This window comes from Tachysurus fulvidraco, chromosome 19 (assembly GCF_022655615.1).
Source record: "Tachysurus fulvidraco isolate hzauxx_2018 chromosome 19, HZAU_PFXX_2.0, whole genome shotgun sequence".
Lineage (NCBI taxonomy): Eukaryota > Metazoa > Chordata > Actinopteri > Siluriformes > Bagridae > Tachysurus > Tachysurus fulvidraco.
Window position 1 is genome coordinate 13,416,946 of NC_062536.1, and position 18,022 is coordinate 13,434,967.

General features: G+C 37.6%; 1 protein-coding gene across 2 annotated transcripts; it reads right to left on the reverse strand.

The window, feature by feature from the left end:
* Positions 1-2,492: 2,492 nt before the first annotated feature.
* On the reverse strand, positions 2,493-14,326 carry mkrn1 (makorin, ring finger protein, 1). 2 transcript variants are annotated; one of them, XM_027151709.2, is made up of 8 exons: positions 14,171-14,326; positions 12,698-12,826; positions 9,153-9,367; positions 6,804-7,021; positions 5,813-6,027; positions 5,590-5,700; positions 5,011-5,167; positions 2,493-3,852 (listed from the first exon to the last, which is right to left on the reverse strand). In XM_027151709.2, the coding sequence occupies exons 1-8, from the start codon at positions 14,251-14,253 to the stop codon at positions 3,640-3,642; spliced, it is 1,341 nt and encodes a 446-aa protein (XP_027007510.1). In that variant the 5' UTR covers positions 14,254-14,326; the 3' UTR covers positions 2,493-3,639. The 2 variants fall into 2 exon arrangements, with proteins under 2 accessions (XP_027007510.1, XP_027007511.1); XM_027151710.2 differs by lacking the exon at positions 12,698-12,826 and having other exon boundaries at positions 14,171-14,297.
* Positions 14,327-18,022: the final 3,696 nt, after the last annotated feature.

Genomic DNA, 18,022 nt, shown 5'->3' on the forward strand with positions numbered 1-18,022 from the left:
TTGCTACAAAAAAAATTGATCATCCAAGAAAATAAACAGAAAGTACCTTCACCATGATTTCTTGCTCAAATAAAGAACATGCAAAGTATCAACCATCACCCATGTAATCAATCATTTTAAAAGCTGCCTGAGAATTTAGGGTGTAAAGGAATATTAGAGAAGATCCAAAACATAATGTGAAGGAAGTTGGAGGCAGTTAGAAATGAAAGGGGGCCATAAATATCCTACCATATACTTATTCATAAAAGAACCATTTTGAATGTTATATACTTTTTAATAATTAGCAATAATTAAGATATTCCATCTGCTCATTTTTGTTTATAATTTTAAAATATACCACATATTGTCTTCTTGATCAGAATTTCCTTAAATAGTTTATATATATAATAACTTTATATACAGAATAACTTTAAACAGCAGTGTTAACACTTCATGACACTCAATCTAATATATTAGCGTTTAGGAAGCTTATTCAGAGGCATTTTGCACAAGTTGTGTTTTGTTGGTTATTAACGTGGATAGAAACAGGCTGGTAAGGGAACTGTTGTTTATAGCTGATATACAAAACAATTAAAAAAAATTCAAAAAATTCACTTGTTTTGTGGATGTTTCCAATCGTGTGTGTGTAATTATATATTTATTATACACATGTTATAAGAAACTATAAAAAGGGGGGATTACAAAAATATGCATAGTTTTTTTAGTAAATGTGGCGAAGTTACTGTGCTACAAGATGAAAAACACTTTTGGGATGTTCTGTTATGAGAAATTAATCAACATTAATAATGCAGCAATTCAGCAATAATTGTCATCATTAAGGAAAACTATTACAGAGAACAAACTAGACCACAACTAAAGCTAAAATGTAAATGTAAAGCATTGTCATTTTGTTGTGTGTGTAATTACAGCACTGCAGCCTTTAATCTGTGAACTAGTGCTGCACGATTAATCATATCTCAATCGCAATCGCGATATCTAGCCTGTGCGATTATATGACGCAAAATGCTGTGATTTTATGAAATAAATAATAAATAAATGCATGTGTGGACATGACAAACCATTCTCTCTGAAAGCTGTTTGCCTATTCATACGCTACACCGCTATCCGATAATTAAAAAAAAAAAAAAAAAGACCAGTGCGTTTCAGTTTAGGCAGTGGCAGGTGTGGCGCGTATGGTCATGTGACTTTTTCCGGTGTGCAGCGCGGAACGGGCGAAGATGGATGCCGAGCAGACAGACACTGAACTGGTGGCCAGAAAAAATGCTCCCTCTGTTATATGTAGTGGTAATTTCGTCAGACGAGACGAAATATGTTCAACAACCTTTTTTTCATAAGACGAGACGATGACAAGACCGCACCACTGTCCAAAACGCTGACTAAGACTAATTTAACATGTATTGTTGACGAAAAAAGACGAGACAAAAATGTTTTGTATAAAATAAAAACTAAGATAAAATCTCTCTTCATTTTCATCTACAATTGTCTCTGCTTTTTCATCAGCTGTTACGCCTTTAAAATATTCAGAACGAGTTTGCGGCTTCGTGCTGTTGCTCGTTACAGGTCTCATGCCTGTTTGTATACACCTAATTGTATTGCTTCCGCTAAAGAACATAGTGCGCTCCGTCTCTACGGTTAGAACCCTGTGTGTCCATGGCAACGCTCTGTTTTACATGGCATCGGTGTGTTATAGTTAGCAGCGGTCTGTTATCAAGAAATAAAATAGTGTGTGCGTAGAAAAAATTCGTCCACACGCCACTCAAAAAAAAAAAAAGAAAGAAAAAAGAAATAAAATCCTGAGCGCAAGTCCACCGTCTAGGTGGCTTTTTGTGTTAAATGACATTTCCTGTCGCTGTGCAGGCGCTTTTATTGTACATGACAGCTTATGTACCGATAACCGGTCTTTACATTACGATTAAAAGCAGTATCAATAAAGTAAAAAACGAGATGTGCAGTCAAGTTCGAGTGTATGCACTGTTTAAACGAGGGTTCTCAACTTCTCACTGATACTTTTGTGATTCGCGGAGTTGACAAGTTTTGTTGCCTTGATATTGTTTCTTATTCAAAAGTGGTGACAGAAAAAACTCTTTACCCCCGACCAGAAACCTCTTCCCCTGTCACAATCACATCATAATCAAAATTAATAATTAGGCTTAAAAGCAAATGTATATGTAAGGGAATCAAGTTTAACAATTACATGCAATATCAGCATTAATGTTATTTTATATTTTAATTTGAAAACGTTTTGCATTTGTTTGTTGTTGTTGAGTTTAGAAATACGAATCTCAGCATTATCAGTAATCTGTGTGTGCATTTTCCTTGAGAACCAAGCAAGTTGACTCATGATACCATTTGTTTATTATATCGCAAATCGCAATCGCAATATTGACCTCAATAATCGCAATATGAGATTTTCCCCAAATCGTGCAAGCCCTACTGTGAACACACGTTATTCTATACATCCAAACATGAAAACAAGGCAATACAGACACTACTACTGTGATAATAAATTTTATTTTTCAAGTTATGTTGGATGGTTCTGGACCATAGAAAACAAGCACATATCAGTATAAACATATGCAATTTTAATTAAGTTCAACAAGAACCGAATAACAACTGGGTGTTTGTGGATTGGCTACTGACAGCCGAGCTTAATATGCAATACTGAAGCAAAACATAAAACTACAATTACTAGACAGTTAAAGTGATGAAACACTCAGCTTCATATTTGAATGCATTTAAGTCTGCTTTCGGGAGTCCAATTTCACAAAAGTATCGCTACACTCAGTTCATAGGAGAGACTGTATTTGATACCACAGGTGGTTATAACCTGTACACTTCAGGTAGGTTAAAAACTGACCTGACTAGGCCAATTAGAGAGAATTAGAGAGAGAGAGAGAGAGAGAGAGAGAGAGAGAGAGAGAGAGAGAGAGAGAGAGAGAGAGAAGGGAGAGAGCGTGAACAATGTTCAGTGACACGCGTTGTATTTATAAACGTTAAGAGTGCATGTGTGCATTTGACATCAAGGAAGCTCACCACCACCCCCCAGAATCAGTGCATGAGAGAAGAGAATATTCCAGAAAAGCATCACAGCCACCACCAGTTACAGTAAAGTCTTGTAAAGTTGCTGTATGCTCCGAGTCCCGTTTAATCAGGACTATACCTGGGTAGATAAGTCAAACCTAGACTTCAGAATAAAACCATTCATATTTAATAGCAATATCATTCCAATTTGTTAACATGTATAACTTAGTGTCTTTTTGTCATTTTTAAGCTTTGTAATTTTTTTTTTCCTGTTTATATTTTTCCTTTAGTACATAATGTACACACAAACACTCATGGAAATGAAGGTTTTCCAGAAAGGCTTTAGCACGGGTGCACAGACCTGTTCTTCCTTTTTTTTTTAAATCTGATTTGTATATAGATAGATTTATATATAGTAAATTCATTTTACTTTGAACTGAATTTATAAGTTTATCGGCCTGCTTAAAGGCACTGCCACAACACAGGGGGAAATATAAGCTATAGTCCATCACTCACGCAGTCTAGCTTCTAGTAGGGGGAGAGGTAAGTGAGGAGTAATTGATGGTGGCAGGAAAGATTAGTGAGGAACAGAGGGAAAGACCAGAGTAATGACTGTTGCTATAGGTAGAGCTCATAATAATCGTCCAGCTCATCATGAAACAAGTCCCACTCATCTTCAGAGTCGGTGACATCATCTTCGGTTCCTGCCGCCAGAAGCATAAGGAGCATCTCGCTCAGTTCAAACGTTACCATCTCTTCATCATCGTTGTCCAAGGAGTCGCTGCTTTCCCGCTCGTCAAACAGATCCCAGAGTGGCGTGCGCCTCGAGCCCTGTGAAATTGTGCGTCAAAACATTAGATGATGTATTTGGCGGTAGTTAGATGGACCAATTTTACCTTCTTTTTTCCCCCTTTATAATGCTGTTCAACATTTCATGACAGGTTCCTATTCCCTGGCAGATGTTCTATTCTTAACAACAAATCTTGTGGGAATACAGAAGAGCAAGAAACAAATGTGCTACAGTACAGTGCTTCATGAAATATTATTAAAGTGAATCCATACATGGTTTTATTATATGGACAGACATCAGCTATTAAAATATCCCCAATGCACCCGAGCTATCAATCAAAACAGAAACGAATGCTAACATACTGTTCCGATAAACAATTGAATCCAACAGTGATTATGTCCTTACTAATGTAAAATAGGCAGACAAGTCATAAATAAATAAAGAGCGACAACGAGGTTTGGATTCAAATGCCACCAGTGGTAAGAGACATGGATATGGATAGAAAAGTGATCTATTCCCCATTGTAAGGTTATAATCCTTTAAAATTGGATGAAATAATCGTTTAACTTGGGAATAAAAGAAACAAGCAGGGAATTCACACTAACGTGTCAGTTCAGGAGAACATTAAAATCAAATAAAATTATTCCAACGAAGATATTACAGAGATAAGAGAATAATTACACACTTAATATTTTTGTTCTTTGGTAATGGATGAACGATAAATTTAAAAGTTTGCATAGCCTATAGACTATTCAAAGTTTTCAATTTATTTATTTAATTTGCACTTATTTAGAATGAAATTTAATTTTAATTACATTTCATTCTTTCTAAATAAGTGCAACTTAAATAAAAAAAATAACTGTTGCAGTCAGCCAATGTTGGTATATTTGAGGAACTATTGTATTTTTTTCTTTATAAAAAGTATACTTATTTTTGTTGAGTTAACCAGCCTTTAAAATGGTAAAACTACATTTGACACACTGCAATTAAGACATGCAAACAAGACACTAATTTCTGTTCAAGAAAATCTCTAATTTTCAGAACCCTCATAAAAAATGTTAATATTTTACTATCTAAAGCATTCTCACGTCGTTTGTCTTTTTCTGCTAGAAGGAAACCCATAAAAAGATAAAGAAGCCTTAATTGTGCAAAGAATTCAATGTGTAATAATTTCCTTCACATTGCTCCAAAGAACTTACCCTGTTCCTTGCATTGGAGCCATTCTGCCTTTGCTGTTTTTGGGACTGAGGCTGAGGTTCCTCGAGTCGTCCATCAGGGAACGCATGCTTGTAAAAGCAATTAGCGCCAAATGGACAAGTTCCACGGCCCTCGTCGAAATATCTACAGGGTTTAGTCCTGAGGATGGACAGAAATCAGGGTTTAAGTTTCAAAAAATAAAAACTAACTTTATTGAAAAATAAATGGGGGGGGGGGGGGATATTAAAAAAAAACACGCCACTAAGGCAATGGAAGTGTAGTTGCATTTGGTCATTTGGTTATATCTTTTATTGTAATTTGGCTCTCGTCTAACACACACACACTGTATATATATATATATATATATAAAGTGTGTGTGTGTGTATATATATATATATATATATATATATATATATATATATATATATATATATACACACACACACACACACACACACACACACACACACACACACACACACACACACACACACACACACACACACACACACACATCATCTAAAAAACCAAACAAACAAACTACATATATTTTGATAAATTGATCTTGATAAACTCTGTACCCCATGCCATCCTTGTATTTCTGAATGAGATTCTGCTTTTCCTCCTTGTCCTCCACCCAGTACTCGCTCGGGATGACAAAGTTGGACGTGATTCGACACTCTGGGCAGGACCTGAAACAGCATTGTATTTGAGAACAAATAAGCAAGTGCAGAGCAATGCAATATCAATTACAAAGCATAAACAGACATCAGGACAATGTGTACTCTTCACTTCCAAACATACTTTATGATCTTGCTCTCAAACTGCTTGGCACTCCGCCACTTGCGGATGCATTTGAGGCAGTAGCAGTGGTTGCAGTTGGAGAGGATGCCAAAGCGACGCTCGCTGGGATTGGCCTTGTCGAATACCACCTCCATGCACACACCACACATCATGTCCTTACTACGCTGGATGGCAAACGAGATCTCCATGTCCTTCTCGTGGGCCTCAATGCACGCCTGTCATGCACAACAGCACAGCATGAACTTCAAACTGAATGGAGGCACTGCTTACAAACCATCCAGACAATTAAAAGCTCATGTGTTTAAGTTGCCTGAAAATCAAACTTACAAAGGATAAGGTTTGTAGATAATGTAATAACAGCACACAGTGTGCTAGCTTGTTAAATGATTAATACAGACTAAAACATAACCAAGATAAACGTGTTTTTTTTCTTAACATGTTTAAAAGCAGGCTGACTGCATGTGCTATTAAATGACAGCTTTGTGCAAAATGTTATTTTTCCGACCTTTCTTGTTTCTGAAAAGCTCATGGTGTCAAATGTACCTACTAATGAATCAGCCAAGTTCATTTACATTTCTGGCATTTAGCAGACAATTATCTAGAGTGGCTTACATTTTAATTCATATTTTACAGCTGAGCATTTAAGGGGTTAAGGGTCTTGCTTGTGTGCCCATCAGTGGCAGCTTGTTGGACCTGGGATTTAAACTCATGACCTTCCGATCAGTAGTTCAACCCTTTAACCACTGAGCTACCACAGCCCTACAACCTCGTAAAAATCACTACACCATCAGCCAGCCCACGTCTCAGCCGAAACGTGTAGTGCAGAAAGGCAGAGGGATTTGGAATGAGTAGCTTGTGATAAGTACAACTCTGAGGTACTTCACATCAGTGTGAACCACATTATATTCCAAGCCCACTGTTTCACATGACATAAGACATAAATATGGTTCTAAATGTTATTGATTAAAAATCCCCAAAACACCACACTCACTCTGATGTGCTGAGAACGCTGAGCGGTGTCTGAAGGATGGAGCGCCTGCAGTCCGCACATGTCGCACACATCACCGTGCAGATAGGCACAGTTGAGGCCATAGCGACATTCACCAACAGCTGCGTATGGGCACAGCTGCTTCTTCAGCTCCTTGTTGGATTGTTCCTTTTCATATTCGTCCTCGATGAGAGGCCCTGGACCATCCACAATCACAGGATCTACCGAGTGAGCAGAATAAGGAGGAGGATGTTAAAGGAAGGGAGGGGGGATAAGGGCAGTTTCTTTTGTATCAAGATTTAATTCCAACAACAACAGGGTTAGAGCATCCAAAAACAAGTTGACCTTGTGAAACAGGTAACTATTTATATCCAGCAACTCAAAATTTCATGTCTGCTGCAGTATAATCACAATATTAGACACTTACTTTATGAAATACTGTATACTACTACTATAGTACAATTCTATAATTAAGGAATAATAAAAGCCTGACAAGCGGTGTTACTGCAGATACACCAGACTTTTAGAATCAACAACTCCCAGTCCCCCACAAACAGAATTGCAGCTGGATAGGTTACCAAGAAAGTGCAATGTGCAAAGCTCTTCATCCGGAAAACTTTCCTGTGTCTGAAAACTGCTATAATCCATTACTGTGCAAGTTGATACTACAGACACGATGGTGCATTAGAATGAGCACATTAATAGAAACCTGCAATTTGTCTTGCAGACAGAGGACAGTTGGAGTGGCTGGTACAGAGGATTTCTTAACACCCCTTGACCAACCAGATTAAAGAATAAAAGAATTTAATAATAAAGAAAAAAAAAAGAAGACATTTTTAGACTAGCTTGGATACCAAAGACCAAAATTTATTTAAACCAATCTGATGATAAAATGCTTTAATGAAATGACCATAACTTTACGTGAGGGGCATAAATCCAGCAACCAGGCTGGAACAAGAAAGCCTACTGCTTACAGCAACTAACACAGCAGTGTGTGATATATTAGGGTTACTTACTTACACTGGAGAGCTTTAGTGAAAAGTGGATGTAGTTTTAAAAGAGGCATACAGAGAGCTGTATAAGAACTGCCACTACACCAGATTGGTATTCTAAGCAATTCATCTTGACCAATAAACATTTACTAAACCTTGATCTGTTAAAATTCTAAACATTAGCTAAATACTTGAGATGTATGTATGTATACACTCACACTTGTGTTGGATACTTTTAATGACAACATATTTTTCTTTCTCTCTTCATTGATTCACTCATACAAATAATGGACATGAATATGGTGATGCTCAATATTGTAATAACTAAAGCTACGATTTTTCATAATCCTTCACAATTGTCCCTTGTCAAACTGAACGTGATCCCCATGTGTCACTGTCAAGACAGTACAACAGCCAAGACGCGTCAAACTCGGACGCACACAAGACGACTTGTCCAGCAAACAAATTTCATTTTGTTCATTACAATCCTTGGTAATTAAAACAGAAGGAAAAAAACAACACAATTTTCCCTGAAGTGGTTAGAAGTTGTTGCACCAAGTGCATCATCTGAGTCGGCGCTCCTATTGGTTCTTGGTTTGCCACTCACACTTTCACACTGTAGGTAAGTGTCTGAAAACTTCTGACACTTCCAGAATTTAATCAGAGGAAAAAACTGATCTCAATGGCCATTAAATCAGAGCCATCAGTGACCATGTCAATCCAGCAATCAAATACTAACCTAGGATTCTAGAAATCTTTTAAGATTTACAAAATTTGTTGCACAGAACCAAATCTTGGCCATAATTGCAAGTTATTAAATAAAACAATTCATCTAAATGCTGTTTGTTATCAGTAGCTTTTTCTAAAACATAGGGTACTGTAGCTTATTTGGTATAATGGTCATTCTGAAAGCCTCATAACTCATTCCTCATCTGAGTAGACAAGATCATTTTCAAACCATTACTCACTAGCACTATGTCAACAAAGGAAAATTATGCAAAGTAGATTTCTCGGAGTTTAAAAATAAAAAAGTCCTCTCAGACAGAAGCCAAAACCACTTTCAGAAGTTTACAAGCTTGTCAGTTCTTTGCAGATTCGTTTTTTTGCAGTTACATAGTATGTTCATCTGGAGTTCACCCAGCTGCCATGTACATAACATGCAGTCTGAAGTTGGCACAATATCTCCATTTGTTTGTCATCTCCATAATAACATAACATAGTTGAACACATGGGACTATTGTCTTAGCAGGAATTACATATGACTCAACTTTACTCAAGTTAAACTAACCGCCATCGTGATTTAAAAAAATTACTTAATCAATCAATCGATTAATTAATTCACCAAAAATGATCCACTCACCCCTTCCACAGTAAGGCTGACCTGGCACGAACTCTGCTGCATTGACCCAGTCCACTCCCCCAGAGACGTTGGGCCTCTCGGCTTTGGACATGCCAGCTGGCTCACTGGGCACAGACCCAGAGTCACCAGCAAGGGTAAGGGAGGCAGCGGGAAGCGGCACTGACGGCATGGGGCCAGGAAGTTCCTCTTGCTTGTCTGGTTTGGTGTGTTCATACCTAAAACAATTATAAAGTAAAATAAACATCAGTCTAAAGCTTGCATGTCCTTAACAAGCATGAAATATGATACAGAACACAAGGTAAAACTGATGAAAGATCATATCTGTTATCACCGGCACAGGAGTGTGTACTAATGTTACTTACATGCTACTAAAGGGAAACAAAACAAACAGTCTTGTTTTCTACATAGCTACTGTTATCATAACTAACAGTCAATTTCAGTATACATGGAACAAGACATCCAAACATCATGCCTTAAAAAGAGTCAGAACTATTAAGCATGAACATGAGCATGCCTATTGTTTAAATGTCAAAATCATGACGCAGGAAACTGCCCAAAATTATCAATCACTGGTCCTGATTTAATGTCTCTGGCACAAAAATATTCAGTGATTTTTTTTATTATTCATTGAGAAAAAAAAGAAGAAGAAAAAATCATGATCAGTTTTAAACAACTTTGTGCTACAGCTAAAGGTCTCTTCTCAACAACAGAAAATTTTTCCTATTGCCATTTATTATTTCCTTAATGTGATTAAAGCAAAACCTACTATTCTTGTTTATTAAACCAAAATGGATTCCCATACTCTTTCTTTGGCACCATGCTTATATCCAAGCACCTTAGATAGTGACCTCTTCCATAATGTAAAAACTTCAACTGTAGATGAATATTTTTCTTCATAATTAATGCACTTCTTTGTGCACTGGCTTCGTGTTTTCACTGAAGATTAAAATGATAGCTTACTGGGATGTGGTGGGTGTGTGGACATGCATTAAGTGAAGGCTTGCTCATTTACTCAAAGATTTTGTATTGTCTCGCTTGTGTTTAGGTGTGCACGTCTCCCACGTTTACTGGTTAACATCAAACGAGATGTACCGGATTTCATTTAAGGGTATTACAACCAAGCATGATTTCGGTGCTTGTGTCTAGCACATGACATGTTAACCTCCAGAGAAGTGCCTTCTGCTTGCACACATGTTACAAGACAGCCTTGAGTTTGGACTTGGATTGCTGTGGACCTTTTTTAATCTGTGCTGATCCCTTTTGTTTACTGCCATTAGAGAAGTTTGAATTTAGCAGCACAAGAGCTGGAGAAAGAGATGTTCTTAAACTTGCATGGAATATGTGATTATGATATGGTACCATTGTGGTTACCAATCGGAAGGTTGTGAGTTTGATTCCTACGTCCATTAAGTTGCCACTGCTGTGCCCCTGAGCAAGGCCCTTAACCCCCAATTGCTCAGTTGTACAAAAATGGATAACGGCTCTGGATAAGGGCCTCTGCTTATGCTGTAAATGTAAATCATACTGCTACTACAGTAACTGGTCAACTCTACATAAGCAGATGCCCTTATCCAGAGCAACTTACATTTTATCTCATTTTTATACAACTGAGAAATCAAGGGTTAAAGGCCTTGTTCAGGGCTTAGCAGTGGCAGCTTGGTGGACGTAGGAGGAGAAGAACAGCAGTATCTTGTTCTTGATGAATAGTCAATGTTGATCTTTAGCAAAGAAAGATTCTGCAACAACGAAGACAATAAAACAAAAGCTCAGCAGCTTATCGGTATTGATGGGCATCATTAACATGTACTTAAACTCTGTTAACTTTAATGCAATCCGAGAAAGCTGGTTATATAAAGAAAAGGTTCTTGCTCTTGAAACAATAAAGTCAATGCAGACTAAGAGGGACTGACATTATGAAATGTGCAAGCTGATAACACCATCCACCACTAGCCTAACCAACAAAACACAAGCACATGTTGCTTCCTAATAGAACAAAACATTTCCCTTAAATTTTTTATGAAATGCTAACTGATGGTTATAAAGGAGGGTAGGAAAAAAGAAAAAAAAAACATGCCGGTTTTAAAAGCTACTGCATCATTTGGTGTTGAACTGTGAGCTGAAGAGGGGAGGGAACCATGAAGAAGGAGACTGAATAGATGCGTTAACACATCAGGGTTATGTAATTGTGATGCAGACCGCAGTATACGCTGCTCTGTCTGGCACACTGGGTTGGGAGAGGAGACACACAACCTGGATTTTGTAGACATGGACGGGGGAAAAAACGAGACAAGAGACAATATAAAAAGAGACCATCCATAATGAACTAATGCATGCAAGGTTTCTTTGGGCCTTTCATGAAAGCTAGAAGACTCCATTCCACTGCATGTGCAGATCACACAGCCTGGTGGAGAAATGCCTGCCTACCTACCATGACAACAAAGCCCTGTTACATACATCCAGACACGGCTTTCTGCACAGAGACCAAATACAAACTCCAAGACCTCAAGGAGGAGGAGAAAAGGGGGGGGCAGGCGTATAAGCAAGAAAGAGAATGGGTTGACGTCACATGACGCTGTCACCAAGCAGGCCGCCACACACAAAGGCATTCCCTTGCTGCAGCAGTTACTATGGGGATGCACTTGACCGCAAACAGATACGACTCAAACACAACCGACACTGTCTGGCTAGCGACTATATTCTCACACACCAACTGTCAGGTTCAACGCGGTCGTGTGACAAACATTTGGAAGCAAAATGAACGTGCAGTACATCTCAGCCATCGGATAGAAGCTACACTGTGGACACATGTCTAGACATTTCTCAATCTGCATCATCAAGGTTGAGCTGCTTTTAACATGATAACCAGCCAGTGTACAATGTATCCAAGTGCCACACTATCGACAACAAAGGCCAGAATCACTGAACATTCCAAGACATAAGCAATCATCTGGGCTAAAGAGGCATACAAACTGATAAAACACACACACACACAAAAACACAAGTAACCAAGAATTACTACACAAACTAGCAGTTTCTATCAGAGTAATCAACGGGATTTATTGCAGCTGAATACATGTTTATCTATAAAATAGCAGATCACACAAGGTCCAAGTTATTAACAAGCAATTTGAATTAAACTATAGTGTACATACAAACTGGATAACTCTACAAACCAAAAGATTTGTACCTTAATAAGAGTGTTGTGATTTCCACACTTTATATATTTAAACTCAGCCCCAAGATATTCTACATGAACACCATTCAATGTCCTTGCAAAAAACAGTTCCCTAGGATTGATGACCAAGTTAAAATACACACCAAGAGCAAAAACTATAAATCACAGGTCAGAGAACTAGACACCTAACCAACCCTTCTAAAAATGCAACAGAAACTGCAACACATTTGCTTACACTTGCTCCTGAGGTTTGTCTCACTCAGTCAGAGTAAACAATACAAAGAGATAAACAGTACATGCTAAAAACACATTTACAAATGTAACAGTCTTGATCTAGCACTAGACGTGGAAGAGCTAAATATTTTCTTACCTGCACCGGTCTCCAAATGCACAGCATCCTTTCTGAAAGAACTTACAGATCATGGCTGGCTTGCTGCTACTTTGGTCATGCGAGTATCGACAGTTGTCCCCCTCTTTGCAAAGACCATGCATGAAATACCTTGAAACAAATGAAGAGACGGTGCGTTTGAGATGCTGTATTCGATGAGGGTACACTGATTCTGATTCCAGAATTCATTCTCCATGTCAGATTAGACAGTGAAGATAGAACACAAAAGATTCTAAAGAAAAGTTTTAATTATGCCCTCGTGTCAGCATGGTCTAGGTGTCTAGGTTCCTCCAGAAAATTATATATGTATGTGTGTATGCGCTTATGCCTTGTCATATACCAATACTTTGTTTAGAACAGTCCTGCAAGTTTCAAGTAACCCAATTTTATCCAATAGCTGATTTTGTAGCACAGACAGCCGAAAACCATCAGCCAAGAAATGCAAATCAGTTGCAAATGTTAAATCAGTAAAAACTGTTTTTCCAAAAAAAAAAGAATTGATTTTGATTTTTTAGAAACCCTCTCCATCAAGCCACCACTGCTGGGCCCCTGAGCAAGGCCCTTAACCCTCAATTGCTCAGTTGTATAAATTGAAACAAAATGTAAGTCATTCTGGATAAATGTGTCCGCTAAATGCCATAAATGTAAACGAGTCAAGGACACAGCACTGAACTCATGATTGTTTACACATTTACATTTATTTATGTTTCATTTTTAAACCATTTGAACGTGCAAATCGATTGAACAAATACATCACATACACACTGTCAAGTCACACTGTCAAGTACTTGCTACAAGTCAAGTATCACCAGTGTGTTCACTCTAGGGTCACTTTGTGATGTGGTTTGGTCAATTGGTTGCACATTACGATTGTCTTTGTTCTGTGTAGGTTCTATGTTCTCCTGATGCTACACAGAACAAAGGAGGACTTAGTGAGTGAGTCCTGGTCACAACCATAATTAGCCTCAGCAATAATGACTAGAATCATGAGTATACTTTATGTAGATAAACAATTAAACGTTTCCTCATAACAAGGAGCTTTAAATCCTCATCTAGTTCATTGTTGTCCGACTCTTAACAATGGCGTCTTGCTAAATGCTGTAATAAACTTAGCAAGGGTCAGTGAGTTAAAATGAACTAACGCCGACCACCAAACCGGTTTATAACCCGATATAATCCCTTTATACACGTCTGTCGCTCAAACTGATAGTGAAAGTAAACATGTCCGACTGCATTTCCGTCCAAAACTAGAGGAAAGTGGTTTAATTTGTCGAGTCAAACCGCGATAAGTCTTGTTTACTCTCGAAGCGTTTCTAGATATCAAGTATCACAACAAACACATCGAGCAAACGTTAACGGTTACTTCTGACGCTCGTTGCTGCTTTATAACGGCCACAAGACGACACAAAAACAATAAGCCGTTTTAAAACACGGCTTCGATTCGTTTAAACTGACCTGCAGGTTACGTGTTTCGTCCAGCCTCCTGTTGTTGTTACCGGAGCCGCGGTAGACGCTGCCGCCGCCGCTGCCTCCGCCATTGCTGTTTATGTTCGATACCAGCAGCACCCGGATCTTCCGGCGAGCCCGAAATCCGCTTCGGCCATTTCCGGAAAACCGAAGCCGAACATTCACTGCTTCGGAACTCCACTAGAGGGCGATCGAGCGCTATTATATAAACAATATGAAAAGTCGCAGTATATATGTTTATGTATGTTTATACAGAAATATTTGTGGTGTGTTTAGTAATTATGTTGCAAATCTGCCGGTTAGCGTTGTATTTTCGTTATATAGTAATACACTACACCGAGCTTACAAAGGGATCTCTAGCACAGTGTTAATGTACATCTGAAGCATTAAAATCAGCTTCCACTAGAGGGCACTACAGAGCCCAAAACACTTTAAATATACTAAATTGTTCAATTCAAGTTTAGCAATTTAATATACTATTGGAAACATTAGTTTTATTGGAGATATTAGTTTTTTTATTTAGATGGGGATAAAGTGGACACATGGTGCAATACTGCTTACTGCTTTGTCACATACACATACATGCAGGGTACGACATGCAATGAAATGCTTTGTCCGGTATTCAAGCATAAAATTAATGTAATTAAAGATAAAAAATAAAACCAAAACCAAAAGGAGATAGATAAATAAAATGTATAAACTATATAAAAACTATATAAAATGTGAAAATATGAAAATATATGTGAAAAATCTATTATTTATTTATTTATTTACATATACATAAATGTGTATGGTTTTTAATGATTGTCCTTAAAGTGTCTATGTGCAGTATGGTGTGTATAAGGTGTGTAAAGTGACACTGTGCTGTGCAAGTCCAGAGTTAAAGTGACAGTCCAGAGTTAAAGTTAACGTGTCAGTTCAAAAAAGGTGTGCAGAAACTGAACACAACAAAGAAAAGAGTCCATTGTTGGGATGGTTGAGATCCTTTACAATCTTCCTGGCCCTGGTCCGGCACCGCGTGCTGTAGATGTCCTGAGGGTCAGAGAGCTCAGTGTGGATGGTATGGTCAGAAGGTCATGAGCTTCAACCCTAGGGTCACCAAGCCACCACTCAATGCTCACATGCTGTAAATGGTAGACAGAGCACACACTAAATGTGCAACGGCCATCTTGTATTCACTTGCACATAGTTAACGACAATTTATTCTTAAGTGGCAATTATCCAGGTCAGAACAAAAAGATATGAACACCTCATTGTTCATCTTTTGTTAGCAACAAGTTAGCCAGCTAACTCTGATGAGTATCACATGTGTCCATGAAAGTTCACAAAAACCTTTGTTGTAGGTTCCTTTAAAGACACAACCAAAAAGTGGAAGAAAAAACAAACAAACAAAAAAAAAAGAGAACCTCAGGGGAAAAAAATCCAAAGCAAACCACAAGAAACCTGACAAAAATCCTTACAGACTAAAATTATATAGACCAAATAATCACCATAATCAAAAATATTTTTGTTTTATTAACACTCACTCTCACATTTTCTACCGCTTACAGTCCGAACTTCTTGGGTCACAGGGAGCCTGTGCCTACAGTATCTCAGGTGTCATCGGGCATCAAGGCAGGATACACCCTGGATGGAGTGCCAACCCACACACACACACTCAGATTCACTACAGACAATTTTCCAGAGATGCCAATCAACCATGCATGTCTTTTGGACCAGGGGAGAAAACTGGAGTACCCAGAGGAAACCCCTGAGGCACGGGGAGAACATGCAAACTCCGCACACACAAGGCGGAGGCGGGAATCGAACCCGACCCTCGAGGTGTGAGGCGAATGTGCTAACCACTAGGCAACTGTTACAGATTGTTAATGAAAATCTGAGTCCCTCACATCTGTAATGTTTAAGTTTATACCAAAATAATTTTGCCTGGGAACCAATATGTACTACACGTGATACAGTTAATATGTGACTATATTCTGGTGTATTATGTAGCAAGCATTTATGTCAGCTTTGTTATGGCTAAAACTTTAGGTGTGTTCTTGAATTTGTTTTTAGGATATTCCTAAAATAATTCTTATGAATCAATGAAACAAAAATCAGATTGGGACAAAACAATAAGTAATATTTGTTAGATGATAACAGCATAAAATACTATCTTATTTAATTGTCTAATTCTAAAGTGGAAGAGATTAATTGACATTTAACATAACAGTGTATTTATTTCATGATTTAGTATTGAACAGGTTATCTATATATATATTGACTTGTGTGTTGGTATTTTTAGGTTATTGTTCAAAACATTGCAATCCTCATATCTATTTGAATTCCCAATGTGGGTTTCCATTTTGTAATAAAACATATTTAGATATATATTTACACCATTTGGCTGATGACCTCATCCAGAGACGTGCTTATGAAGTCTTTATTAGTGAATACATCGATTTTGGTTCATGAACTAAAAACATGTTATGAAATATGTTTGTGATGATCTGATCACCTGCACGAGCGTTATGAAAGGCCCATATAAGAGTACCACATATGATGTTGACACAATATTTTATGTTGTTGTTTTAATAAAAACTAATTATTTGCTTATCAAACCATATTGAGTGACAGTTGATGTTCATTCATTTTCTACCGCTTTATCTCAGGTGTCATCAGGCATCGAGGCAGGATACACCATGGACAGAGTGCCAACCCATCACAGGGCACACACACTCTCATTCATTCACACACTACGGACAATTTTCCAGGTATGCCAATCAACCTACCATGCATGTCTTTGGACTGGGGGAGGAAACCGGAGTACCCTGAGGAAACCCCCGAGGCACGGGGAGAACATGCAAACTCCACACATACAAGGCAGAGGTGGGAAACGAACCCCCAACCATGCAGGTGTGAGGCGAACGTGCTAACTACTAAGCCACCGTGTCCCCCACAGTTGATGTTATGACATAACAATCCCAAACATGTGCTGGTAGCCTATGACTAGCCATATGAAGACACATGACTTTGTTCATGATTATTATTGTGTGATGTGGTATTGGAGCATTAGTTCTTTCTGACAAGTCCCCCCCTAAAAAGGTTAAAATAACCAGAACCAGAATTAAGAGATTGCTCTATGAGAAGAAGATTTCAAATTTGTCCAAAACTAGGACATTTACTGCCTTACTTACTGCCATCAAAGTGGGACAGAATGTATTTTTGTCCAAAAATGCTGATATGCAAATGGTTCTATCTATCTATCTATCTATCTATCTATATATATATATATATATATATATATATATATATATATATATATATATATATATATATATATATATACAGTGGTGTAAAAAAGTGTTTGCCCTTTCATGATTTTTTTATTTGCAGGTTTGGATTTTGTTTTCTCCTCATAATAAAAACCTTAATTTACAAACTGCATGTTGTGATTACTTGTGTTATCTTTGACTAATATTTAAATTAAATATTACTTAAATATTAAATATTACACCACTGTACATATATATATATATATGTATGTTGTTGTTTTTTTGTCTAATTACAAACATACAAAATACACAACACCAGCAGTCAGCTACACGTTCCATATATGAGCTGGTGTGTTAAGTCATAATATAAACATTAAATGTGAACTAAATATTTTATATTATATTATATTATTTATTTATTCATTCATTTTTTATTTAAAAACTGACTAATTATTTATGAATGTGCTTTGAACAAAATTGTCCCTTGTAATTCTTCCAATTTAAAACAAAACTTACTCACTGTTCATGGTAAGCTCACGGATAATGTTTTAATTAACTACATTACGATAAAGAGTCGGTTCTTTGA

What these genes read in the sequence shown, in the direction of transcription:
- mkrn1 (XM_027151709.2), bottom strand. Translation starts at nt 14,253, where the DNA reads ATGGCGGAGGCAGCGGCGGCGGCAGCGTCTACCGCGGCTCCGGTAACA. An exon ending in ACGAAACACGTAACCTGCAG is followed by an intron (nt 12,827 to 14,170) that starts GTCAGTTTAAAC and finishes ATTTGTTTCAAG; the next exon opens with GTATTTCATGCATGGTCTTT. An exon ending in AAATACAAGGATGGCATGGG is followed by an intron (nt 5,168 to 5,589) that starts GTACAGAGTTTA and finishes GTCCATCCTCAG; the next exon opens with GACTAAACCCTGTAGATATT.